Source organism: Rattus rattus, chromosome X (assembly GCF_011064425.1).
Source record: "Rattus rattus isolate New Zealand chromosome X, Rrattus_CSIRO_v1, whole genome shotgun sequence".
NCBI lineage: Eukaryota > Metazoa > Chordata > Mammalia > Rodentia > Muridae > Rattus > Rattus rattus.
In genome coordinates this window covers 88,781,630-88,808,694 of record NC_046172.1, presented here as the reverse complement: position 1 = coordinate 88,808,694, position 27,065 = coordinate 88,781,630, and the positions used below count along the sequence as shown (strand labels likewise).

General features: G+C 39.6%; 1 protein-coding gene across 1 annotated transcript; it reads left to right on the top strand.

The window, feature by feature from the left end:
- Fam199x (family with sequence similarity 199, X-linked) lies at positions 1-26,751 on the top strand. Its single transcript, XM_032889690.1, has 6 exons — positions 1-460; positions 10,141-10,360; positions 21,971-22,120; positions 22,463-22,624; positions 23,938-24,198; positions 25,466-26,751. The coding sequence occupies exons 1-6, from the start codon at positions 264-266 to the stop codon at positions 25,634-25,636; spliced, it is 1,161 nt and encodes a 386-aa protein (XP_032745581.1). The 5' UTR covers positions 1-263; the 3' UTR covers positions 25,637-26,751.
- The last annotated feature ends 314 nt before the right edge of the window (positions 26,752-27,065 follow it).

The following is a 27,065-nucleotide window of genomic DNA, read 5'->3' as shown; positions in this document are numbered from 1 at the left end:
GGGCCGGGCGGCGGCGCCGCAGTGACTCGTCGGGCTCCGTGGCGGTGGCGGCGGCTTCCGAGGTTTCAGAGGAGCGGACTGTGTGGCCGGTGGGCTGCTGCGGCCTCGCAGCTACCTTTGTGCCGAGCCCTTCCCTTCTCGGGCGGCTGCGGTGGGCACACCCGGGGGCGGCGGCCACCGCGGCCAGGTTAGCGTGGGGGAAGGGGCAAGCGCCCGAGTAGCCCATCTGCAGTCAGTGAATCCAAGCCGGCCCACCTCCCACGATGTCGGACGAGGCGTCGGCCACCACTTCCTATGAGAAGTTTTTAACCCCAGAGGAGCCCTTCCCTCTCCTAGGAGCCCCTCGTGGGGTGGGCACCTGCCCCAGCGAGGAACCTGGCTGCCTGGACATCAGCGACTTTGGCTGCCAGCTCTCCTCCTGCCATCGCACGGATCCGCTCCACCGGTTTCACACCAACAGGTAAAGGAGCTCTTCCCAGAACAGGGGCGGACTTCCCACAGCCAGGCGGGCGGCCTGAGGACGCCAGGTTGCACTCCGGCAGGGTTCCTCCTGGTCCCTCTTGCAAGCCTGAGCTGCGGGCTGCCCCCTCCCCCATCTTCCTTTGACCAAAGCTCTTCTCAGCTCCTCCCTGTTTTCACCCCCTGCCCTCTGATTTTTCTTAAGACCAGCTTCCTTGCACCTTCTTTCTTCTTCCCTTTTCCTCTTTACACTCTAGCAATTCTTCCCTTCCTCATTGATCTTCTCCTTTTACCTCTTCGTGACCCCTGCCCCCATCAGCACGCTGAGAATCCTAAACCCCAACTCTTGATTTTTAGATTCATCTGCAAAAGTTTAACCCTTTCATTTCGGTACACTACAGAGTAAATTTGAGAGGCCCAAAATCGATCAGTAGCTCTACAAAAGCACTTTTCAAGATTGAACCTCCTCTTTCTCAATTTTAACCTCATCCTATACTGAATTGTACCAGAAAAATTGTCATTCCCCCCCCCCATTGTTGCTTTCAGACCAGGATCTCTCAGAGGTTAGTCCATAAGCAAAACTGTTTTATGCAGTGAGGATGACCTTGAATTCCTGGTCCTCTGGCCTCTGCCTCCCAAGTGCTTTGATTACAGACATTTGTGATGTCCAACTAAGCTTAGTTCAAATTTATAATTTTTTTCAGTACTATGGCTTGAAACCAGAGCTTCACGCATGCTAGACAAGCTTTCTACCATCTGAGGTATATCCTTACTCTATAAACTAGTCATTTCCCCCTTCCTAATGAATACATTGCCTTACTTCTTTCTGTAAACTAATGTAAACTCTGGAAGATTCCATACCACTGGCCTTGCACCCTGATGAGGGAAGTAGAGTGAGTTTAGTGGGCTGATTTATACAAATAATTTCTTAAAGGTGTTCATCTAAATTATTTTATTGGAAGGCAGTGTTCTGGAGAATTATCTCATGCAAACATTTAAATGTTATGCCTAACGTGGGCGATACAACAGGGGTTTTCAATATAGCCTCAACTTTTAAAAATAATTTATTTTAAATTGTGTGCAAATCGGGGGTGGGCATGTGCATGAGAGTGCAGGTGTCTATGGAGGCCAGAGACATCAGACTCCCTGGAAATGGAGTTACAGGTGGTTGTGGCCAGGCTAGATGTGGATGCAGGGAACAGAACTTGGGTTGACTGAAAGCATTATATGATCTTAACCATGGAGCCATATTTCCAACCTCTAACACACACATACACAGAGTATGGACAAGAGATGAGGAAAGGGTCCATGTAAGGATAATAGAAATAAGGAATCCAGTTCTGGTTTCTGATCCAACTTTGCTATATGAGTTCAGTCAGATCCTTCCATATTTTGCATATATCCCCCTGCTAACCTTAAAACAGTATCTCTTTACTGTGTTTACACATATCATGTGGTTTATAAAGGTAAATCTATAGTTTTAGAAACAATGTTATTCAGAATACCAGGGCAACACATTTTATAATGAGGTGACAGTGAGTTTCTTACAAAAATTCCAAATCTTTATGGCAAACGGAAGAAATTGAAGCCCAGAGAGAAAGACCAAGTATGAAATTCATAACCCCTAGTCAGGTGAAGGCCTTGCAGACATAGATTGCTCCTTTGGAGCCAGAGGTCAAACTTGGATTAGAGCTAAAGGATCTAATGTTATCAGTGATCACAGCACTTCCTTAAACTTAGAGAAGCATCCTTAACCCATGAAAAGTGAACATGCATGCAAAATTGAAGTGAGCTCAAGATATTTGACTTCTGAAGCAGGAGACCAAGTTACACACCCAGTAAATTGAGATAATTTCAGTATTTGCCAACTCCTGTGATGGATTGAGGGCAATCAGCTGGGTGAGAGGTTGGGGGTAAAGCACTGCCAAAGTCTGGTGATTAGGGGTGAAGGCGGTTGGCTGGGAAGTTGAGGCTCGAGCAATGGCTCTTTGGTTAAGAGAGTGCAATGCTTTCACAGAGGACTTATATTCTGCTCTCAGCGTCCAGGGATGTTTTTTCTTCTACAGTTTGTCCTGTTCTCAGCTCTAAAGATTCTTTTAAGGTCTAGGCGGATGTTTCAGTTTTCTGAACTCAAACATTAGTTCTACCCACTGTCTGTGTGTTTATTTAGTTAGTTATTTTTTCTTTACTTCAGACAGGGTCTCATTCTGTAGTCTAGGCTGGTCTGGAACTCACTGTATAACCCAGGCTAGGTTGAGACAATTCTGGCCTGGTCTTCTGAGTGCTAGGATTGCAGCAAGAGCCACCAAACCTGGATTGACTCATTCATTTCAAACCTGCCTTTCCAACCCAATACTTTACAAGCAGGAATCCTAGTTATGAATATGTTTTATCAAAAAGTAAAGGAGGAGTTGGTAATAGATGTATAGTTGATGATGGGTTTTGTCTTAGGCCATCTTGGTTTAAATTTGATGTTGTTGTAGTTCATGTTTTCTTTTTTGAGACAAGTTTTCTCTGTGTAACAGCCCTGGCTGTCTTGGACCTCTCTATAGACCAGGCTCGCCTGGAACTCACAGAGATCCACCTGCCTCTGCCTCCCAAAAGCTGGGATTAAAGGTGTGCACCACCATGCCTTGCTATTATTATTATTTTTAATGTGTGTTTGGCCACAGGTTTGAGATATCGTCTCATGTAGCCAAGAGTAGGCTTTACTTTGGGGTCCTCCTATCTTTCCCCCAAATCTAGACTGCTGATATGGTAACCTCTGTCACAGATGAGATTCATCCTAAGAGGACATTAACACTGGTGCTGTGACTCCCTGAGTTAATGAGATCATAGATACAGCCTGGTATGTGTGGGTTGTTGAGATTACAAGCATATATCACTAAAAAAACGTGTTCTTTTCTTTCTTTCTTTTTTGGTTTTTGTTTTGTTTTTTTATATTCATAAATCTTTGTGGGGCTTTTTTTTTAAAAGAAAGGTTTATTATTCTGTAGCCCCGGATTGGCCTGAACGTCACTATACAACCCAGGCTGGCCCTAGATTCATTGAGATCCTACTTCACCAGTGGGAGCCATCATACCTGACTTGTCCTTCTTTTCTGTAGTGTTCTGCCTTCTTGTCCTTCTGCAAGATGGTGTTTGGGGAGATCATGGGCTTGTTGCCGATTCTTTTTAGGGAGAAGTCATAAATTTCAGCACAGTTTAATTTGGGGAGCTCTTTTATTTTGGAGGTGTATGCATCACTTCTTTTCTTCACATCATTTGCCAAGTCATGCAGCTGTCTGTAGAGCACATATGAATAGTTAAGCAGGAAAATTCTACTTAAAGTTTAGTCACCATAAAGGAAACTATTGCATCTAGAAAGTTTGTCAGTGGTTAGATATTTGGATTATCTTTATTTTGCTTCCTGTTTGTTACCAGATAAGAAAATGGGCAGATTGTTCAAATAATACTCTTGATGAGGGCCTTGGAGGATGACAATGTTGTCTTTTCATTTATCAGATACCAGGATGGATCTACAATCTCATTAACTCAGGAGTCACATCACCAGTACTAATTGCCTCTCAGGTCGATTCTCATCTGTGATAGAGGTTACCATGCCAGCAGTCTAGATTTGGGGGAAAATAAATTCTGTCACAAGTAAATACCCTTATTAAGGTAAGGAACTCACTGTCCAGACCGTTGGAGCTGCACACACATATGGTCCTGTATTACTTGGGGTGCCAAATTAGGAAGGTCACTAGAGCCCAGGAGTTAAGTTTCTAGATTCCATCTTAGAAATACTTACCCTTTGCTGTGAGTATATCATATGATGTGATTAGTCTTGTCTGGAATTTTGGAAAAGTAGAATACATTTTTGTAAGTCAAATGTGAGTAGACGTCTAAGCAAAATGGCAGTGTTAAATACATACGTGAGTTGAAGGCATTTTCTTTTGCTGAGGTTTTTCTGTTGTAAATAGAGGTTTTGTTGACCTGCCTTTCTATCTCTTGCTTCCTTCCTAACAATATTGGTACGTCTTGTGACTAAAATATGAGATTAAAGAGGATAATGTAGTTGGTTCTTTCAAGAGAATATGTACATTGACATGAACCATTGGGAAAAGTATACAGGTGAGGACATGATCTTACTTTTCACACCTGTTTGGCAGGATATGAAAAGAGGTATCAGAGACATCAGTTACTCAGTTTCTACAGAACTAAAGATTGTTCTAGAGTGCCATCTCAATAGGCCTCTTTGTTTGTTTTTTTGTTTGTTTGTTTGTTTTTTAAACAGTCTCATTCTATGATCCTAAGTGGCCTGGAACTCACTGTGAAGACCAAGCTGGTTTGGGACTTCTCTTGATCCTCCTAACTCTGCTTCCTCAACACCGCCATACCTAGCTCTTTTCTGAATTTGAACATTTTGTAATTTTATATTTGACATAGTTTTGTGCTATAGCCCAAGCTGGCCTGGAACACACCATGTTGCTTCTGAAAATAACTAAGTCTTTAGTTCATATACACTCTGGAACAGCCTTGGGAAGAAATGCTATTAGCTTTACTATATTTTAACTAACATTTGAACAATACTTGTTGAACTGTTAAAGTCAATCATCATAAATATTGAGATTTTTATTAACATTTTTCTCTCAAAGTTTTAGGGAAAGTCTCCTTTATGAGTAATTTTATGGTTGTAGTTAGAAATGTGATGTTTGGCAGCCTTAATGGACTAAGATATAATATAAGGGCTTGGACTGGAGAGATGACTCTATATAAACTTGCCTGCAAAATGTTTTGGATTTGGGGACACTGTAAAGTTTGGATTTTAGATTAGAGATATTCAACCTATATAATGAAACAGTGTCAGGTTATATGTATTATTTCGAACTATTATAATTATGTGGTTCTGTACATTCCTGTTCTTTCTCATGAGTATGTGTGCAAGTTTATGTGTGTTTTTGTATGTTAGTACCTGTTTGTGGGAGTACACCCAAGTGATATCCCTGGTGGTTTTGTCTGCTTTCCACCTTGTTCATTCAGGCAGGATCTCTCATGAAGCCTTGGTTTGCCCATTCAGCTAATTTTGTCTTGCCAGCTTGTCCTGGGGTTTGGAGTTTCTGGTGGACAGTGATGCTCACTTGCATAGTTTCATGGGTTCTGGGATTCAGATTCTGGCCCTTGGGCATGTGTTACAAATGCTTTAACCATTGAGATACCTCCCCAGCCCGCTCTTTCATTTTTGATAAGTGATTTGAAAATACGATTGTTGACATAAACTGGTTATTCTTCAAGGGACATTTAATTTTATTTACTTTATTTTTTTTACTTTATTTTTTAAAAATAATATTATTTGTACATAATTTAATACATCTTTTAGTTTCAAAATTTCTATTTGAGGGAAGTAGAATTCTAGAAGCGGAATTACTGAGTCCAAGGGATGAACTTCGTATCAAATGCTAGAAATGAATAAAAGTATTTTTATCCATTTTTTCTGCATTACTTAAAGATATAAGAATTGTGTTTGTAAGTGACACTAGATATATGAATTTAAAATCTTTGACAGGAAAAGGTACTATTTTTCTTTTTTTTGGCAATTTTTGTTTCAGCTGTGAATCCTGTTCACTTACTGCTGAGCAAAAAGGCAGCCACATCTGAGTGTATCCAAGCCTCGATATACACTCCCAAATCTGAAAACCCGAGGAACACTGAGAGAGTGCAAAAGCACACAAATGCCTGATTCTTGTCAGTGATTGACTAGTTAGGTTCGTAAGTGGGACAGGCTTTTTGTGAAGAATGTCATTATTTCACAAGGAGGCAAAGGATTCCACAGGAGTTTTGCAAGCTAAAAGCCAATTCTAATAATAATAATAAAAAAGGTTAGTTGCAGCTTCTCCCATCACTGAAGATAGTATTTGGCACCAAGATGTTACTGACTAAGAATAATTGTTAAATGACTAATGAATTAAAGGTAGAGACTGGTATGGAGTCACGTGGAATTTGAAGACAAGAAAAAATAGTTTGCCCAGTCTACTGCTACACCCAGGACATAACTTCTAATTGCTATTTAGAATCTTTATTGCTAGACCTGGTGATGAGGTTAATTCCTCTGGGTTGTGTACTATTATTAGTCTCTATTTGTTCATATATGTGTGTATATTCATGGGTATGCAAGGATTCATGTCAAGGATCTTTCTCAGTTATTCCCCACCTTATTTTTAAAATCTGTATTTATTTTCTGTACATGTGTTTTGCCTACATGTTACATGTATGTCTGTACCACATACATGTGGTACTCATGATGTCCAGAAGAAAGTGCCAGAACCCCTGGAACTGGAGTTACAGATGGTTGTGAGCTGCCATGTGGGTGCTGGGAACTGAACCTGTGTCTTCTGTGAGAGTGACCACTAAGCCACCTTTCCAGCACCTAACTTATTATTTTGAGACAGAATCTCTCACTGAGCCGAGAGCACTCTGATCTGGTTAGACCAGCTGACCAGCAAGACAGGATCCTTCTGTCTCCACTTGCCCATCACAGGAAGTATTCCCTCACACTGTTACGTCAGTCGTTCTTACATGGGTGCTGGAGCTAAACTCGGGTGCTCACATTGCAACTCCAGGCAACTTATGTACAGAGCTGTTTCCCCAGCCCTAGTATTTTTTTTTCCTAATGAGAATATTATCTACCTACTAACCATATGATAAAACTAAGTAATATCAGAAAATGTTCTAGGGTCTGGGGAAATAGCTTAGTTGGGAAAGGACTGGCAGAGTTCAGTTCTCAGAATTGGTAACACAGCATGCCTTATAATCCCAGTGCTAGGAGAGGGACATGTATGGATTCCTGGGACTCTCTAGCCAGTCATCCTAAACTACTTGGTAAGTTCTAGCCAGTGAGAGCCTGTCTCAAAACAAAAGTGTATGGTACCTGAGAACTGAACAAGGTAATATGCTGGTATAAACACACATATATACATGCATGAATCCCCTCCCCCAAACATACACACACAAACAACACCCAACAGCAAAGTGTTCTAAAATTTTTAGATGAGTTCTGTATTTAAGTAAGTTTATTGATGTCTGCTCTTTTATTTAGGGAACTAAATTAGCATTTCTGTTTCAGTGCTTTAAAATATTTTACCTTTACTTCAAAGGATAATATACCATGCAATTTTTATTTCCTACGTTTTGTAAGTCATGGGCTGTTATATTTAAGGGTAGCTGTACAAAACAGATAAGAAATTGTTCAAAGTTACATAATTCAAGAAAAGCTGGGTTTAATGAAAGATGAGGTGCAACCTAATAATAGACTTTTCTTCAGAAAGTCATTATTCCAGGGGCTTATTAGTACTGGAAATAGTAATTATTATTTTAAGGATTAGTTTCCTATGTTACTAGCAAGGCAGTTTGTGTTTATGCGGGATCTTAATGACCAATGTTATAAAACTGGTGAAAATTTACAAAAGAAAAAAGATCACTGTACTGCAAGATAGTCTTAACGCACCAAACCCCTCCTGTAATATATACTAGTGACAAAATGCTATATATCCTTGAATGTCTGAAATACACACAAAATAGTAATGAAACACTAGCACAAATAATAGAAAAATGCCCAATACGTATTTTTTCTTTGTTTTTCTGAAGCAGGGTCTCAATATGTAGTCCTGGTTGGCCTAGAAATTGCTGTATACCAGGCTAGGCTTGAGTCCATAGAGATCTACCTGCATCTGCTTCCTGAGTGGTTTTAAGGCTTGCTCCACCATACCTGGCCAGATGCACACTTTTAAACAAATTAAACAAAAACTATTTTTTACAGTTTATCCATTATTATTGTGTATGTATAGTCAGACTCTCTCTCTCTCTCTCTCTCTCTCTCTCTCTCTCTCTCTGTGTGTGTGTGTGTGTGTGTGTGTGTGTGTGTAGGGCATAGATGCCATGGACGTCACGGGAAACCTTTGTGGAGTTAGCTCTCTTCTTCCACCTTTGTATGGTTTCCAGGGATGGTGAACTCAGGTCAGCTGGTGGGTATCTGAATTCAAGGCCATTCTGGTCTATAGAGTAAGTTTCAGGAGAGCCAGAGCAACATAGAGAATCCCTGTCTTAAAAAACTGAGAACGACTGTATATGGCTGCACAGGTAGAGGCACTTAACCAGCAGCCAAGTCTAATGACCTGACTTCTGTCCCAGGGACCCACATGGTGGAAGGAGAGAACCAACTCCTGCAACTTGTTCTGTGACTTAAACACACACACACACACACACACACACACACACACACACACACACACACACACACGACATATTAAATATATAGTTCCCAGGACGACATTCAGATTATGTGTATAGAGTGCATGTAAAAATAGTTGGTTTTACATACATGTATGTCTGTGTACCATGGGCATGCCTGATGCTTGCAAAGACTGAAAGATTGTGTTTGACCCTCCGGAAAGAGTTACAGATGATTGTGAACTGCCATGTAGGTGTTGGCAGTTGAAGCGGATCCACTGCAAGAACAGTCCCATAGAAATTGGTTTTATATTTAGACTTAGGTTTCATATCCAACACACACACACACACACACACACACACACACACACACACACACACACACACACACACACAAAGATATTCCTGAAATTTGAAATCGTTAAACTATTAAAACATACCCAGTCCCCAAACATGTCAGATAAGATAATTGCATTTACTTAAAACGTTCAGTATCTAGTGAATGCTAAGTGAAAGCAAGATACTAAACTATATGAGCACATGGGAAAAGGTACCAAGAAGCTATGTAGTAGGTATTGCCAGACAGTGGACTTAATATGTTAATCTTATACACTCATCTCTTTATTTTTCATATGTATTCATTATGTATACAGTGTTCTGCTTGCATGGATGCCTACAGGCCCGAAGAGGACACCAGATTGCATTATAGATTGTTATGAGCCACCATGCACTTATTGGGAATTGAACTCAGGACCTCAGGAAGAGCATCTAGTACTCTTAACCGCTGGGCATCTCTCCAGCCCTTCATTCATTTCTTATCCCTACATTTTTTATAGTGAGATTATTTAACGTTGGTAAAAGTTATTTACAGGGCCAGAGAAATGGGTCAGTGCTTACAAGAACTTGCTGCTCTTCCAGATAACCTGAGTTGAGCTCCCAGGACCTAAGTCAGTTAACTCAGGTGGCTAACAGTGGCCTGTAGCTCTAGTTCCAGATGTCTGACATCATCATCTGTCTTCAGTGGGCACCTGCACACATGAAGCACACAGAAAAAGAAGGGATTGTTTAAATTAAGAGGAACCTTTTTGCTTTCTGAAAATGAAATGGAGGATGAATGGGTGGGGGAACTACTACAGTCGAGGTATAAAGTAAATAAATAACTATTTTTTAAGAGGTACTTGAACTTATCTCCACTTTGCATTCCTTTATCTGGCCTGAAATGGGTCACCTCATTTTCAGTAATGGTAATAACTGCTATGTACTGAGAGTTTTCTATATGTGCTATATTTTCCATTCTCATACAGTCCTCACAGTAACTGAGCCATCCCTTAGTATAATTTTAAAGGGTAAAGACTCTAAGAAATAACCCCACTACCCTCATACTACAAAAGATCTTTCTTGCAAGTGGGTTTTGTTAATGTCTTTAAATTGTGTGAATTCTGTGATTCCTTATGTGATTTCTCTGGTGCTTTTGAAGGTGGAACCTCACTTCGTGTGGTACGAGTGTCGCAAGCTCAGAATGTAGTGAGGAGCTCTTCTCTTCAGTTTCTGTTGGAGATCAAGATGATTGCTATTCCCTCTTAGATGATCAAGACTTCACTTCTTTTGACTTGTTCCCTGAGGGAAGTGTCTGTAGTGATGTCTCCTCTTCTATCAGCACATATTGGGATTGGTCAGATAGTGAATTTGAATGGCAGGTAAGGTCCCTCCCATCAACATCACTATTGTATAAGTAAAAATGGCAGGTAAGTTTTTCCCTGCTTTTTTCTTTCTTCAATTTTTTTAAATTTACATTTCAAATGTTATCCCTTTTCCCCCACCCAACCACCCACCCTTCCTGCTTCCCTACCCTGACATTCCCCTACACTGGGGGGGTCCAGCCTTGGCAGGACCAAGGGCTTCTCCTTCCATTGATGCCCAACAAGGCCATCCTCTGCTACATATGCAGTTGAAGCCATGGGTCTGTCCTTGTGTACACTTTGGGTAGTGGTTTAGTCCCTGGGAGCTCTGGTTGGTTGGTATTGTTGTTCTTATGGGGTTGAAAACCCCTTCAACTCCTTCAGTCCTTTCTCTAACTCCTCCAATGGGGACCCCGTTGTCAGTTCAGTGGTTACCTGCAAACATCTTCCTCTGTATTTGTCATGCCCTGGCAGAGCCTCTCAGGAAACAGCTATATCAGTCTTTAATTTCTTTCTTTATTTCTTCTTTGATCAAGTTGTCATTGAGTAGAGCATTGTTCAACTTCCATGTATATGTGGGCTTTCTGTCATTATTGTTGTTATTGAAGACCAGTCTTAGTGCATGGTGATCTGATAGGACGCATGGGATTATTTCAATCTTCCTGTATCTGTTGAAGCCTGTTTTGTGACCGATTATATGGTCAATTTCAGAAAAGGTTCCATGATGTGCTGAAAAGAAGGTATATCCTTTTGTTTTAGGATGAAATGTTCTATAAATATCTGTTAAATCCATTTGGTTCATAACTTGTTTGCTAGCGTTGCGTTTTCCCTCCTGTGTGGATTCATCTGTGTTTTAAGATCATGTTTTCAGTGAATGATTTTCTCTTTCCTTCCAGTCTATTTCTTGCTGTTCATTCTACCTAGATCATTAAAGTGTTTTAATCTTAAAACGTTTGAAGTGGCCCTAGTAATGATGATGCATGCCTATAACCCCATCACTCAGGACACTGAGGGAGCTGGGAGCCAGCCTTGGGTAGGCAGTGGGACCCTGGGTATCCTTCTACCTGAAAAAAAAGTAGAAAAGGTAATAACATCATTGGAGAAAGCTTACTGGGTTTCCCCTGTTCTTAGGAAGAGTACTTTCAGTCTTTTGCCATTTAATATAATGATAAAAGTAGATTTTTTCAGTAAATGCTATATATCAAAAAGGAATTTTCATTCTATCGCTAGTATAGTCAGTATAATCTTTTTATCACGAAAGTGGTTTTGTCAAATTTTTTTCTGTATTTATTGAAATGTTAGATGATTTCTTCATTCTATTAATAGAATGATTAAAGTTGATCTTTTAATAAACTTGATGCTATTACATTGATTGCTTTTCCTGTTTAATCATCTTTATAGCTCTGAAATAAGCCCTAACGTTTCACAGTATTTAGTCCCTTTAAACTAATCGTGAGTGTAGTTTTATAGTATTCTGTTAAGGAAATTTATATTCATAATTGTAAGGGAAACTGGTCTCTAAATTTCTTGTGTCTGTGTATTAGTCAGGGTTTGCTGGAAGCAAAGAACAAATAGAATAAATACATACTAAATGGAGACTTATTAGGTTGGCTTACATGGTGTGGCCTGGGTAGTCCAACACTTGTCGTCTCACAATGGGGAGGTTGAAAACTTTGTAGTTGCCCAATGCATGAAGCTGGGTGTCTCAGTAGTTTCAATCTAGTGCTTCAGGTCTAGAGAGTTTGTGGAGAGCCAGTAGTCTTCAGCCCATGTTGGAAACCCAAAACTGGCTTCGGATATCAGCAGAGAACAGAGCAGTAGAAACTGCAACAGAGTAAATAAAGTTGCCAGTAAAAGGGAAAAAAGAAAGGTAAGAAGAAAGCTTCCTTTTAGCTTTTAAATTTTTCTTTCTTTGGTATCTGGACTGCCATCCACATTTAGGGTGGGTCTTCCCATTTTAAATGATCCAAAAAAGAAATTCTCTCACAAAAGTACCTAAAGTTTTGCCTCCTTATCCAGCCAATTTGACAAACAAGATTTACAGCCTGTTAGAGGTTTGTTTATTAGGGTGATTTGGGTCCCCTAGAAAGACTTAGGCATGGTGACACACATATTTAATCCTAGCACTGAGGGTGTGAAGGTAAGTGGATATCTGCGAGTTCAAGATCAGCCTGCCCTAGACAGTGAATTTCATACCAGCCAGGAATACATAGTGAGACCCTGTTCCCCCAACATATCAAATAAAGAAAGAAATAAGCAAGCAAGCAAATGTAAACAAGGAAAGCACGTTCATAAGTTGTAGCCCATCTAATACTATGGATATATGTAATCATAAAGGTGTTATGTAGATGATAAAAGGCATTATATGTCAAATGAGAAAATACTATGGAATATTCTCCAAGGGAGGTGTTTCCTGACATTACTTATGCATTTACTGATTAAAGCACTGTAAATGCTAAGATGCTACTTCATCCAAAGACTAAGATCTTGCCTTTTAGATTAGCTACTGCTTTCCTCCCCCCAGAAATCCACTTGCAAGAGCAACAAGGACTCTTAGTTGCTGAGCCAACTCTACAGCCAGATTTCCTACTTGTGTTGGAGTATAGGTAATCTGTTCCCATGGATATTTAACATTTAAATATGTAAGGAAGTTTGAAATGCTTCCTTACCTTGTGAGATATTATTAATTACTTTTAAGTATTATCAAGTATTAACTAATATTAAGTAAATCATGCCAGATAATGATTGCAACTTATTGTTAGGATTAATAGAGCAAAATCATTGAAGCTAGAGGTTAAACATCATCCACTGTCAGGGTTAAAATCTGCCTCTATTTAAACTTTTGGGCAAATGTTTCGGTGCTACCCTAGTTAACATAAGTGATTCACCTATTCTTTGGAAAGTTATATTTGACTAGTCATACTTTCAGACATCATCTCTTGTTGAGCAGGAAAGCTTAGAGGATGCAAAGAGTGAGTAATAATGCTGTCACACTTTAAATCAAGAAGCGCAATCTGAAATTACACATCAGCTGTTATAGAAATGAGGTTACTCCCAGAATTCTGCTTTATCTTGCAGAAAATATGGCAGAGGTTTGATTTAATTCTCTCCATGTGTCACAGCTACTGATTATGGTAGAAAGATACTGAATACAGTCTACGAAAAATATAGGATAGAACTCATTAAGCATTTTTTTTTCTGAAACACTCTATCAATTATAAAGTGGGAAATTGCTGGCCTGATATATAGGAGCTAATACAATTAATTGGGCTGTACAATTGCTACTGTAGCCCCTTATGTTCAATCGACTACTTGGCGTTTTCACTTGAATGACCTTGTTATGCCATGGTACCCCATTATCTGAGGCTGAGTCCTTGATCCCTGATGCTACTTCAAATTATAGTGGTTCCATGGACAAAGTACATGAGCCTTTGTGACATAACAAAATATAGTGAACAATGACTGTTGTCTATTCAAAAGAATATTTGTACACACCCCATTTCCCTGCTGTCCACATCCAGATTGCTGTCTTATTTCATAGTACATTACAGACCAGATTGCCTGGCATATTTGAAAACACTGTACTTGTGTTCAATTTTGAATTTGGTCACCACTTAAATGAATTTCTTTGAATAGCATTATTTGTGGGAATAAGTGTGTTAAGCTAGAAGAATTGGTTAACACTTGAAAAGTTTAAAGTATACTATCCTGGGTAGCTTATGTAATTGTGAAATATTTTCCATTAGCCTTAATATTTGACTCCTTAGTAACTATTTATCAGATAGGTCTTTTTTTCTTAAGGAAGGGTTTATTTATATTCTGGGGGTATGGTCCATTGTGCTGAGTAAGTCCTAGAAGCAGAATCTCAAGGAAGCTAGTCTTCATCAGGAGTCAGTGATGCACTGAGTGCTCCTAAACAACTTATATATAAATCATTTTATTTCTTCAAAACTTTCTCATCCATCCATGTTTTCTGTTTATGTGTATCAGAGTGTTTGTGAGATTACAACAAAATCTTCATGTCTAGTGCTGACCTTTGTTGTTTGTTTACTCAAGTTCTGTCACTTAGAAACCGTTTTGTGTCTACTCTTACATGCCACAGGAGTGCTTCTAGTTCTTGTATTGTGCACATTCTCAGCACTAATTTTCTTTACTTCCTTCTTTCTTTTTTTACCCTGCCTGCCTGCCTGCCTGCCTGCCTGCCTGCCTGCCTGCCTGCCTGCCTGCCTGCCTGCCTTGATCTACAGGATCTGTGTGCATAGTACTGACTGTCCTGGAGTTTGCTGTGAAAACCAGCTTGGCCTCAAAAATCACAGAGATCCTCCTGCCTCTGTGCCTCTGCACCTCTGCCTCCCAAGGGCCAGGATTAAAGGCATGCTCCATCACTCCTGGGATCTTTTATTATTATTATTATTATTATTATTATTATTATTATTATTATTATTATTATTTATGTCGTTTTCTTAACCTTATCCCGTGTTCTTGTGATCTATGGTTTTACTGAATTATTTTTCTTTCCCAAATATCTTTTCCTTTCTCTCTGATGTCATTAAGCACTACCTTGTAAAAAATAAGCAAATCAATTTAGCAACATAGGACACATTCTCTAAGGGCTTTTACTATCTTTTAAGTGATCAGAAACCATGGCAAAGAATAGAAAAACAAAATACATTTTACCAAGTGTCACTTGTGTTTTCTAAGCTTCTCAGGTTGGGGACATGAAAAAAAAAGCTCAGCACTTTTTTGGCTGAAGAGTCTGATCAACGTAAATTAATTAACTTACATAATATCAGCTAGCATGATGCTACATCCCTGTAGCTGCAGTATTTAGGAGGCTGAGGCAGGAGGAACAAGGCAGCTTGGGCTACATATTGAGAGCTCCACCTAGCCTGATACCTAGCTTGAGATTTTGTCTCAAATAAATAAATGAATGAATGAATGTGTGTATGTATTATGTACGTACATAGTATGTATTCATTCTAGGGTGTTTTTAACTTCCTATTATCAAAACTACTCTCCATTATTTTTTTATACTGCCTCATCTCCCACAACAAATACAAACCCAAAGACGAAAATTAAGTGTGTATCATATACCTTGACCCCCCCAACAAACAGGCTCCAGAAATTAAAAGAAAATTTTCTTAAATTTTGAAACTATAGGTATTTTTATATTTTTTGGATTTATTGAGTTTATGTTTATTAATGTTTTGCGTGTAAGTCTGTTTACCACGTGCATGCTTGGTGTCCTTGCAAGTCAAAAGAGGGCATCAGAACCCCTGGAACTGGAGCTCCAGATGGTTGTAAACCATCATACGGGTGCTAAGAATCAAACCCAGGTCCTCTGCAAGAGCAACAAGTGTTTTCAATAACCAAGCAATCTTTTCAGCCCAAGTATAGGTATTTTTAGTGTATGTTTGTGTGTGTGTTCATGATCGTTTGACTGTGTGGGGGGGGGCATGCATGTAGAACCCAGAGTCCAATCTCAGGTGTTATACTCAGGAATATCATCTGCATTTTTTGACAAAGGATCTCTTACTGACCTGAAATTCATCAGTTAAACTAGGCTGACAGGCCAGTGAGCCCCAAAGATCTGCCTGTCTCTGTTTTTAATATCTGGCACATGCTACATTGTTCAGTTGTACATGGATGATATTGTGTTACCTTCCAAAATGGATGCATGGGATTATTTCTATCTTCTTGTATCTGTTGAGGCCTGTTTTATGACCAACTATACGGTAAATTTTGGAGAAAGTACCATGAGGTGGTGAGAAGAAGGTATATCCTTTTGTTTTAGGATAGAATGTTCTATAAATATCTGTTAAGTTCATTTGGTTCATGACTTCTCTTAGTCTGTCTACGTCTCTGTTTAATTTCTGTTTCCATGATCTGTCCATTGATGAGAGTGGGGTGTTGAAATCTCCTACTGTTATTGTGTGAGGTGCAATGTGTGCTTTGATCTTTAGTAAGGTTTCTTTTATGTATGTAGGTGCCCTTGCATTTGGAGCATAGATATTTAGGATTGAGAGTTCATCTTGGTGAATTTTTCCTTTGATGAATATGAAGTGTACTTCCTTATCTTTTTTGATAACTTTTGGTTGAAAGTTGATTTTATTTGATATTAGAATGGCTACTCCAGCTTGCTTCTTCTGACCATTTGCTTGGAAACTTGTTTTCCAGTCTTTTACTCTGAGGTAGTAGTCCTTGTCACTGAGGTGTGTTTCCTGTAGTCAGCAAAATGCTGGATCCTCTTTATGTATCCAGTCTATTAGTCTATGTCTTTTTATTAGGGAATTGAGTACATTGATGTTGAGAGATATTAAGGAATACTGATTGTTGTTTCCTGTTATTTTTGTTGTTAGAGGTGGAATTATGTTTTTGTGTCTCTTTTCTTTTGGTTTCGTTGCAAGATTACTTCTTGCTTTTTCTAGGGTGTAGTTTCTCTCCTTGTATTGGAGTTTTCCATCTATTATCCTTTGTAGGGCTGGATTTGTAGAAAGATACTGTGTAAATTTGGTTTTGTCATGGAATATCTTGGTTTCTCCATCTATGTTAATTGAGAGTTTTTCTGGATATAGTAGCTTGGGCTGGCATTTGTGTTCTCTTAGGTTCTGTATGACATCTGTCCAGGATCTTCTGGCTTTTGCAATCTCTGGTGAGAAGTCTGGTGTGATTCTGATAGGTCTGCCTTTATATGTCACTTGACCTTATTCCCTTACTGCTTTTAATATTCTTTCTTTGTTTTGTGCATTTGGTGTTTTGACTATTATGTGACGGGAGGAATTTCTTTTCTGGTCCAATCTATTAGGAGTTCTGTAGGCGTCTTGTATGTTTATGGGCATCTCTTTCTTTAGATTAGGGAAGTTTTCTTCTATAATTTTGTTGAAGATATTTACTGGCTCTTTAAGTTGGAGTCTTCACTCTCTTCTATACCTATTATCCTTAGGTTTGATCTTCTCATTGTGTTCTGGATTTCCTGGATGTTTTGGGCTAGGAACTTTTTGCATTTTGTATTATCTTTGATGGTTGTGTAGATGTTTTCTAAAGTCTCTGCTTCCCCTGAGATTCTCTCTTCTATCTCTTCTATTCTGTTGGTGATGCTTGCATCTATGAATCCTTATCTCTTCCCTAGGTTTTCTATCTCCAGGGTTGTCTCCGTTTGTGCTTCTTTATTGTTTCTATTTCCATTTTTTTTTCAAAATTTAACGTATTAGTTCTTTTTTTTTTCTATATTAACTTGAGTATTTTATTTACATTTCGATTGTTATTCCCTTCGCAGTTTCAGGGCCAACATCCCCTAACCCTTCCCCCCTCCCTTCTTTATGGGTGTTCCTCCCCATCATCCCCTCATTACCGCCTCCGCCCAACAGTCTAGTTCACTGGGGGTTCAGTCTCGGCAGGACCAAGGGCTTCCCCTTCCACTGGTGCTCTTACTAGGATATTCATTGCTACCTATGAGGTTGGAGCCCAGGGTCAGTCCATGTATAGTCTTTAGGTAGTGGCTTAGTCCCTGGAAGCTCTGGTTGCTTGGCATTGTTGTTCATATGTGGTCTCGAGCCCTTTCTAGCTCTTCCAGTTCTTTCTCTGATTCCTTCAACGGGGTTCCTGTTCTCAGTTCAGTGGTTTACTGCTGGCATTCGCCTCTGTATTTGCTGTATTCTGGTTGTGTCTCTCAGGAGAGATCTACATCTGGCTCCTGTCGGCCTGCACTTCTTTGTTTCATCCATCTTGTCTAATTGGGTGGCTGTATATGTATGGGCCACATGTGGGGCAGGCTCTGAATGGGTGTTCCTTCACTCTCTGTTTTAATCTTTGCCTCTCTATTCCCTGCCAAGGGTATTCTTGTTCCCCTTTTAAAGAAGGAGTGAAGCATTGACATTTTGATCATCCGTCTGGAGTTTCATGTGTTCTGTGCATCTAGGGTAATTCAAGCATTTGGGCTAATAGCCACTTATCAATGAGTGCATACCATATGTGTTTTTCTGTCATTGGGTTACCTCACTCAGGATGATATTTTCCAGTTCCAACCATTTGCCTATGAATTTCATGAAGTCATTGTTTTTGATAGCTGAGTAATATTCCATTGTATCCATTCCTCTGTTGAAGGGCATGTGGGTTCTTTCCAGCTTCTGGCTATTATAAATAAGGCTGCTATGAACATAGTGGAGCACGTGTCTTTTTTATATGTTGGGGCATCTTTTGGGTATATGCGCAAGAGAGGTATAGCTGGGTCCTCAGGTAATTCAATGTCCAATTTTCTGAGGAACCTCCAGACTGATTTCCAGAATGGTTGTACCAGTCTGCAATCCCACCAACAATGGAGGAGTGTTCCTCTTTCTCCACATCCTTGCCAGCATTTGCTGTCACCTGAGTTTTTGATCTTAGCCATTCTGACTGGTGTGAGGTGAAATCTCAGGGTTGTTTTGATTTACATTTCCCTTATGACTAAAGATGTTGAACATTTCTTTAGGTGTTTCTCGGCCATTCGGCATTCCTCAGCTGTGAATTCTTTGTTTAGCTCTGAACCCCATTTTTTAATAGGTTTATTTGTCTCCCTGTGGTCTAACTTCTTGAGTTCTTTGTATATTTTGGATATAAGCCCTCTATCTGTTGTAGGATTGGTAAAGATCTTTTCCCAATCTGTTGGTTGCCATTTTGTCCTAACCACAGTGTCCTTTGCCTTACAAAAGCTTTGCAGTTTTATGAGGTCCCATTTGTTGATTCTTGATCTTAGAGCATAAGACATTGTTTTGTTCAGGAAATTTCCTCCAGTGCCCATGTGTTCGAGATGCTTCCCCACTTTTTCTTCTATTAGTTTGAGTGTATCTGGTTTGATGTGGAGGTTCTTGATCCACTTGGACTTAAGCTTTGTACAGGGTGATAAGCATGGATCGACCTGCATTCTTCTACATGTTGACCTCCAGTTGAACCAGCACCATTTGCTGAAAATACTATCTTTTTTCCATTGGATGGTTTTGGCTCCTTTGTCAAAAATCAAGTGACCATAGGTGTGTGGGTTCATTTCTGGGTCTTCAATTCTATTCCATTGGTCTATCTGTCTGTCTCTGTACCAATACCATACAGTTTTCATCACTATTGCTCTGTAATACTGCTTGGGTTCAGGGATAGTGATTCCACCAGAACTCCTTTTATTGTTGAGGATAGTTTTAGCTATCCTGGGTTTTTTGTTATTCCAGATGAATTTGCAAATTGTTCTGTCTAACTCTCTGAAGAATTGATTGGTATTTTGATGGGGATTGCATTGAATCTGCAGATCACTTTTGGTAGAATGGCCATTTTTACTATATTAATCCTGCCAATCCATGAGCATGGGAGATCTTTCCATCTTGTGAGGTCTTCTTCAATTTCTTTCTTCAGAGGCTTGAAGTTCTTATTGTACAGATCTTTTACTTGCTTAGTTAAAGTCACACCGAGGTACTTTATATTATTTGGGTCTATTATGAAGGGTTTCGTTTCCCTAATTTCTTTCTCGGCTTGTTTCTCTTTTGTGTAGAGGAAGGCTACTGATTTATTTGAGTTAATTTTATACCTAGCCACGTTGTTGAAGGTGTTTATCAAGTTTAGTAGTTCTGTGGTGGAACTTTTGGGATCCCTTAAATATACTATCATATCATCTGCACTATTTCCATTTTTAAATCCTGGATGGTTTTGTTGAATTCCTTCAACTGTTTGGCTGTGCGTTCCTGTAATTCTTTAAGGGATTTTTGTGTTTCCTCTTTAAGGTCTTCTACTTGTTTACCTGTGTTGTCCTGTATTTCTTTAAGGGAGTTATTTATATCCTTCTTCTTTTTTTTTTTTTTTATTAACTTGAGTATTTCTTATATACATTTCGAAAGTGTTATTCCCTTTCCCGGTTTCCGGGCAAACATCCCCCTCCCCCCCTCCCCTTCCTTATGGGTGTTCCTCCCACCTCCCCCATTGCCGCCCCTCCCCCAACAGTCTAGTTCACTGGGGTTCAGTATTAGCAGGACCCAGGGCTTCCCCTTCCACTGGTGCTCTTACTAGGATATTCATTGCTACCTATGAGGTCAGAGTCCAGGGTCAGTCCATGTATAGTTTTTAGGTAGTGGCTTAGTCCCTGGAAGCTCTGGTTGCTTGGCATTGTTGTACATATGGGGTCTAAAGTCTTCTATCATCATCATGAAATGTGATTTTAAATCCAAATCTTACTTTTCTGGTGCAAAGCAGTATTTGCTTTGGTAGAAGAACTGGGCTCTGATGATGTCAAGTAGTCTTGGTTTCTCTTGCTTAGTCTCCTTGCTTGCCTCTTGCCATCAGTTGTCTCTGGTGTTAGCTTGTTTTGCTGCCTCTGAAGGTGACTTGACCCTGCTGTAGGCCTCTGTGTCAGCACTCCTGGAGAATTTTTTTTTTTTTTTAGCCAGATCCGGGAACAGATAAATTGCTCCTGGATTTGTGTGACCTGAAGCCTCAAGGCTTGGAAAACTCCAGGAGACGAAGTTTCCAGCTGCTATTGCTCCTAGGTTCCAGGGGCTACTAGGCAGGTTCCTCTTGGGCCAGGAATGTGAGCAGAATTGGTTTCCCCTGAGGTCTCTGGATTGTTTGCACTCCTGAAATTCCTGCTCTCTCCCCCAAGGGATTTAGTTATAGAGGGCTGTGGGAGTGGTTCAGCTCCAGGTGCAGGCAAAAATTGCAAGGGTCCTGCCCCTGACTGCTGCTAGGTTCCTGTGTCCAGAGGGCGTAGATGGCACTAGGCAGGTTCTGCTTGGGTCACAAATGTGGGTAGAAGTATTTGTCTCCCTGAGCTCTCAGGATTGTCAGCACTTCTGAGGGTCCAGCTCTCTCCCCCACGGGATTTGGGTACAGAGAACTGTGGGATCCATTCAGCTCTGGGTGCATGTAGGCAGAAACCAGAAGTTGATCAAATTTTTCTGTGTTTTAAGTGTAGTTTTTCTCCTCCTTTGTCTATACATTGTCTTCCACTTTCTCATTTCCTTTTCTAATCTTTGTTGAGTTTTTGCTTCATATTAACAGCACATTTTAAAAGACTTCGTTGTTCTTATTGTTACTGTGCATTGGAGGATTCATGAAATTCTGTATCTTGAAACACACCAGTAAGTGGTGGATCATTTGGGTCTCCTGTGATTACAAACTCCTGCTTGCTCAAGCTCTATGGCCTGATAATAGTGTGGTTATAAATTCAAAACCTTATTTATTATTTAAACTTAGACCAGCAGGTTAGTAATTCTCAGTTATGATTCATGCTTTTTAGAAAGTTCGTTTTTGTGGGAAACTTCAAAGAAAATATCCTGACATTGATGTTTTGTGTAAAATAGGTATGGTTCCGTATTAGAATCTTTCTCACTGGAAAGATTCTCTGATTAGATAATTAGTCTTTTATTGAAGTAAATTTTATTTTATTTTTGACTCATGATCTTCTGTAAGCGAGGGTGACCTGAGGCTGGTTATTTAGCTCTGGCTGTCCTTAGACTACTTGTCGTCGTCATTCTACTTCCTGTGTATTGCAGGCATGTGTACCAACCATGCCTTGCTTAAGTAACTTGTAATTGATGTATAAAATGTGTAACTATGTTTAAAATGCAGCTTGCAGTGTTTAATGTTCTTAACCCCTATCTTTGTTCCTTTTATAAGTTACCAGGCAGTGACATTGCCAGTGGAAGCGATGTACTTTCTGATGTCATACCCAGTATTCCAAGTTCACCTTGCTTGGTTTCTAAAAAGAAAAACAAGCACCGGAATCTAGATGAGCTTGCTTGGAGTGCAATGACAAATGATGAACAGGTAAATATGTTGACAGTCTTGGATGTTGACATTAAAAGTGTACGTGGAATAGAACTTAGCTGGAGAGAAGATGTGAAGCCCCCTTTATTACCTCTTTATAGCCACTGAGTTATGTGAATTGGTTAATAAGTCTAAAATTGAGTTTCAACTTTTTTCCATTAAACAAGTGAAATTATCTTAGCAATGATCTTAAGGAACAATCAACTTTCTTGTTCAGTGGTTGCTTCTTCATTGGAGCCCTGGACAAGACAATTCTTCTAATGTCTAAAATGTGTCATAATTCATATAGCAAAAGTCAGGGTTTAACACTGGCATTGTTTGTTGTACTTCTTCTTCACATAGGTGGAATATATTGAGTATCTGAGCCGAAAAGTCAGTACTGAGATGGGCCTTCGGGAGCAACTTGACATTATTAAAATCATTGATCCTTCTGCTCAGATCTCCCCTACAGACAGTGAGTTCATTATTGAACTTAACTGTCTCACAGATGAAAAACTGAAGCAGGTACGTAAAGTAAATAGAGATTGTTTATCCACTGAGGATGCCACCATCTTATAAAGTATAGGCTTATGAAATCGTATGTGTACACATAGGCTCTCAGGAGCAGAATCACTGCAGAGAAATGTAACATTAGAAAGAAAATGATGGCTGAGGTAAGAGTCGTAGCTCAGTGGTACTCTGTAGCATGTGCGGAGCCCTGAGTTCAACCCCCAGTACCGCCAAGAAAAAAAATGACAATAATATTTGAGAGCATATGGTTTTAAGATGTTTTCTGTCAGTGAAGATCTAGACTCTGCTTTTAGTTCTATAGACCTTCAGACTTATTTCACCACTTAAAGGGTGGCTTAGACTGAGGTCCAGATTTGTGTTGAATTTAAAACAGATGAGTAGTCAGAGTCAAAGTACTAATTAGACCTGGAGTGGTGACAAATGCCTGTGATCCTAGCCCTTGGGATGCAGAGCAGAAAGATGAGAAGTTCCTGACTAGTTAAGGACTGCAAGGCCAGCCTAGAGTACATGAGATCCTGCAGGAAACCCCCAAGCCCTGCTCAACAAGAGCCACGCTGGTGGGAGAACGGACAGGTGCTTTGAGATGTACCTTTCTGATCGCTTCCAAATAGCATTTTTGCTACACCTTTGCTCTGGCACATGCTCTAATAGAAATGTTTTAAATTCTCTCTTTCGGATGTCTTGTGTTTTAGCATTTGTGAAAATTCTCTCATTTCTTACAACAGTAATACTCTCCCACATTTCAGCTAGTTTTCTCTAGTATGGTAAGCATTCAAAATCAGGTACCATTGTTCCCCTCACTAAAATTAAGGGGAAAATGTACACTTATCAAGAGATAAGATCATTAATCTACTTGAATTTTTAGTGGAAACCTTTGAAAATGTATAATCACATCCTTTTTTTTTGTTGTTGTTTTTTCATTTCAGTCTTCATAGAATTCAAATTCTGAAAGCCAATAATAACATTTGCTACGTAATATTTTATATTTTTAATAGCGTTTTGGACACTGCTGATGTTTTAATCCTTCCTTTCTTCCCTTCCTTCATGCTGTCCCTGCTCATCTCTTGGGTACTGTTTTTAAACAGTCTTAATCTATAGCCAAGACTGGCCTTGAATCTAATATTAAAGCTCACGCTGAGCAGAATTAATGTACCTGAGTTGGTATTTATTTGTGTATTTAGATATTTCTTATGACCTTTTATTCTACCTCTTTTATATATTTAAAGCACTTTGGGCATATGCCCCAGCATTTCGAGGGTAGAATATCAAGGTGCAATACTTAGCAGTGCTTGTCTGTGTGTCCCAAGGTCAGAAACTATATCAAGGAGCATAGCCCTCGTCAGCGGCCTACAAGGGAGGCCTGGAAGAGAAGCAACTTTAGCTGTGCAAGCACCAGTGGAGTGAGCGGTGCTAGCGCCAGCAGCAGCAGTGCCAGCATGGTCAGTTCTGCAAGCAGCAGTGGGTCCAGTGTTGGAAACTCAGCTTCAAACTCCAGTGCCAACATGAGTCGAGCACACAGCGACAGCAACCTGTCTGCAAGTGCAGCAGAGCGGATTCGGGATTCAAAGGTAAAATGTCTAATACAAAAATGTACCATTCAAAATTAACAATTCAATATCAAGCAAAGTACTCCTTCACTTAAACCTCTTGGAAACTAAAAATCATTCCACTGTCTAGATGCCTATGGGTTTTGGTTTTGATTGACCAGGTTGAATGCTGTGCTAACCCACAACCATATTACTTTCAGTCTTCTGGTTTTTATGTTCCGTTTCATTAAGAAATATTGGAAGTAAGAAAATAACATCTAATTCTCAAGACTACAACTCACTACTAAGAACTATGTTGCTGGTGTTGCTGTCTATTAGATCCCAAACTGACGATGTCTTGGGGGGGTGTACGCTCATGTGTGTCTATGTGCATGCGTGCGTGCGCGCGTGTTTAGTGTTTTCTTGATGTTTCAGACTTAACTGTTCCTTGACAAATCAAAAACTCTAATAATACTTTCCACAATTCTGTTCTCCTCTTCCATAGTTGAACCTTATTGTTGAGCACTTGTAAAAGAGAGCCAAACTGTACATGGAATGGTTCTGCGGCTTAGCATGGGAGTGTGGTTCCTTGCAATGGCACAAACTTGAGCCAATTTAAAGATGAAAGGAGAATCTCTTTGGAAACTCATTAGTGATCAGAAGATATCCCTTCCCATTTAGCTTCGTTTTGTTTATTTTTTGTTTTGTTTTATTTTTGTCAAAGTTTTATTTTTGTCAAAGTGGAAGAAACAAAGCCATCCTTAGCTGCCAAAGAATTTCACTGGATATGTGGTAATTCCCTTTTGGTTTTGGTTTACCAATGATGATGATTGAGTATCCACTGGGTTCCTAACAGGCTTTTAAGATAACATTTGCCTAATATTTTGAAGGCATGATTCTTTCACAGCCACTGAAAAAGTTCTCGTCCTCAGGGTAAAATGTACTTTGAAAGCATAAGCATGAGGGATTTAGGCAATGTTTTCTGCATTTTATATTCACTTTTGTGTCCTAGTATTTTATTTTTGCTGTGTTGATACCAGTACACCCTAATTCGACTTAAAAATGCAATTTTTCAGAGTATCTTGTTATTCATAGCTAGCCCAATCAATTATCAGCCTTTTCTAGTTAAAAGGATCACTAGTGAAATGCCACAAAAATAGAATCTTAACTAAGCCAACGGTGTAAGAATCACTCTGTAGAGAAATTTGAACAACTTAAAATTTCGAAAGCAGAGAATTAGATTCACTAACCCTGGGCTGCATGCAGCAGTGTCTAAACTGTACTGACCTTCTGTCGCTCTCTTTAACAGAAGCGATCCAAGCAGCGAAAGCTACAGCAGAAGGCCTTCCGCAAGAGGCAGCTGAAGGAGCAGAGGCAGGCGCGGAAGGAGAGGCTCAGTGGGCTCTTCCTAAATGAAGAGGTGCTGTCCTTGAAAGTGACTGAGGAAGACCATGAAGCGGATGTTGATGTGTTGATGTAATAGGGTGAATTGGTCAGCGTTCTTTCGAAGCATTTTTCTCTCTTCATTAGTTTACATACATCTTGACCAAAATTTTGGTTAGGGTTGTGCTGATGTACCATTAATAATTTAGGCCAGTGGTTCTCAGAGAGTAGCCCCAGCACCTGCAGCTTTCAGCATCACCTGAAAAGACCTTAGAATTGTGTTTGGGCTCCAATCCAGACCCACAGGCAGTGTGGACGTGGAGCAGCACTGTGTTCTACCCAATGGCAGACTATTCTCATGCACATTCTCATTTAAAGACCACTGGTAAATGTCTTAACTACTTTAACTTTATGGCGATTAAGTAGGCTTTTCAAAGACTACTACTGCATTTCCAGTTTGGGAAATTTCAAAGTACTGATGAGAAGTAGTTTATTTTGTCAGTATATATGTAGGGTCCGTAATTCAGTTCCCTTCTTCAGAAGATTTTTTTTTTTTTTGGTTTACTTTTTCAAAAGGGCCATAGTATAATTCTTAGTTCCTAGGGGCAAATCCTTTTTGAGGTGGGGGTGCACATAAGGTATGCATTGCTGTTTACAATAGTGCCTTCATTAGGTTTAGTTCTGTTTTCATTCATTATTAGTGCAAAGGGATAAAAAAAAGGGCCCTAGTCTTTTCCAATTAGATGTGGGTTTTTTCTTCTTGTGTGCTTTATGTCAAGAGAGAATCATTTCCGCAAGTCATAACTACTGAGAAAATAATGCTATAGTAGCGAAATTTTAGACTTAACTCTGTGTTGATGAAGTTTCAAGTGGAGACTCCAGTTAGGCAAGGATACCAATCAAGTTTTCCCATTGTATCCTTACATTTTAGGCTGCCGCATAATCTCCAAACTAGAACATTTATCTCTTTCTCTCTATCAAAATATTTGTGTAGTACACCTCCAATTTTACATGTTTGATATGTGGTGAGGTTGGTGTTTAAACTTAGCTGACAGACCACTTGGAGTTCAACAAACTTTAGAGACTGCTATGGGTATACAAAGCAGTCTGCTGTAGAAAACACCTTTGCTGGTGCCTAGTAGGACTCTTTAGTCTAAATGTGAAATCATGGAGTTTCCTTAGACATTTTTTCAAAGAATTCATTATCATGAACTTAGAAGTCGCCTGATTCCTTTTCTTCTATGTGTCTTTGAGCATTGACATGGACTAGAGAAGATAGAAACTGAGACTACGGACAATCAACCCGTTTTATAACTTTCATGATTTTCAGTTGTATTACTGCATTTAGAACGCAAACTGTGGGTTTCAACATTATTTAACTTTAGTTCTTCAAAAAGATTAACAACATAAATTCTTAATTTTTAGTTGCTATAAAGGCCTAAATTTTACTGAATTAAAGGTGGAGATTTAATCCTGGTATGTTGCTACACACCTTTAATCCTAGCATTCAGGTGAGGATTGTAAGT

What these genes read in the sequence shown, in the direction of transcription:
- Fam199x (XM_032889690.1), top strand. Translation starts at nt 264, where the DNA reads ATGTCGGACGAGGCGTCGGCCACCACTTCCTATGAGAAGTTTTTAACC. An exon ending in CACCGGTTTCACACCAACAG is followed by an intron (nt 461 to 10,140) that starts GTAAAGGAGCTC and finishes GTGCTTTTGAAG; the next exon opens with GTGGAACCTCACTTCGTGTG. An exon ending in CAATGACAAATGATGAACAG is followed by an intron (nt 22,121 to 22,462) that starts GTAAATATGTTG and finishes TTCTTCACATAG; the next exon opens with GTGGAATATATTGAGTATCT.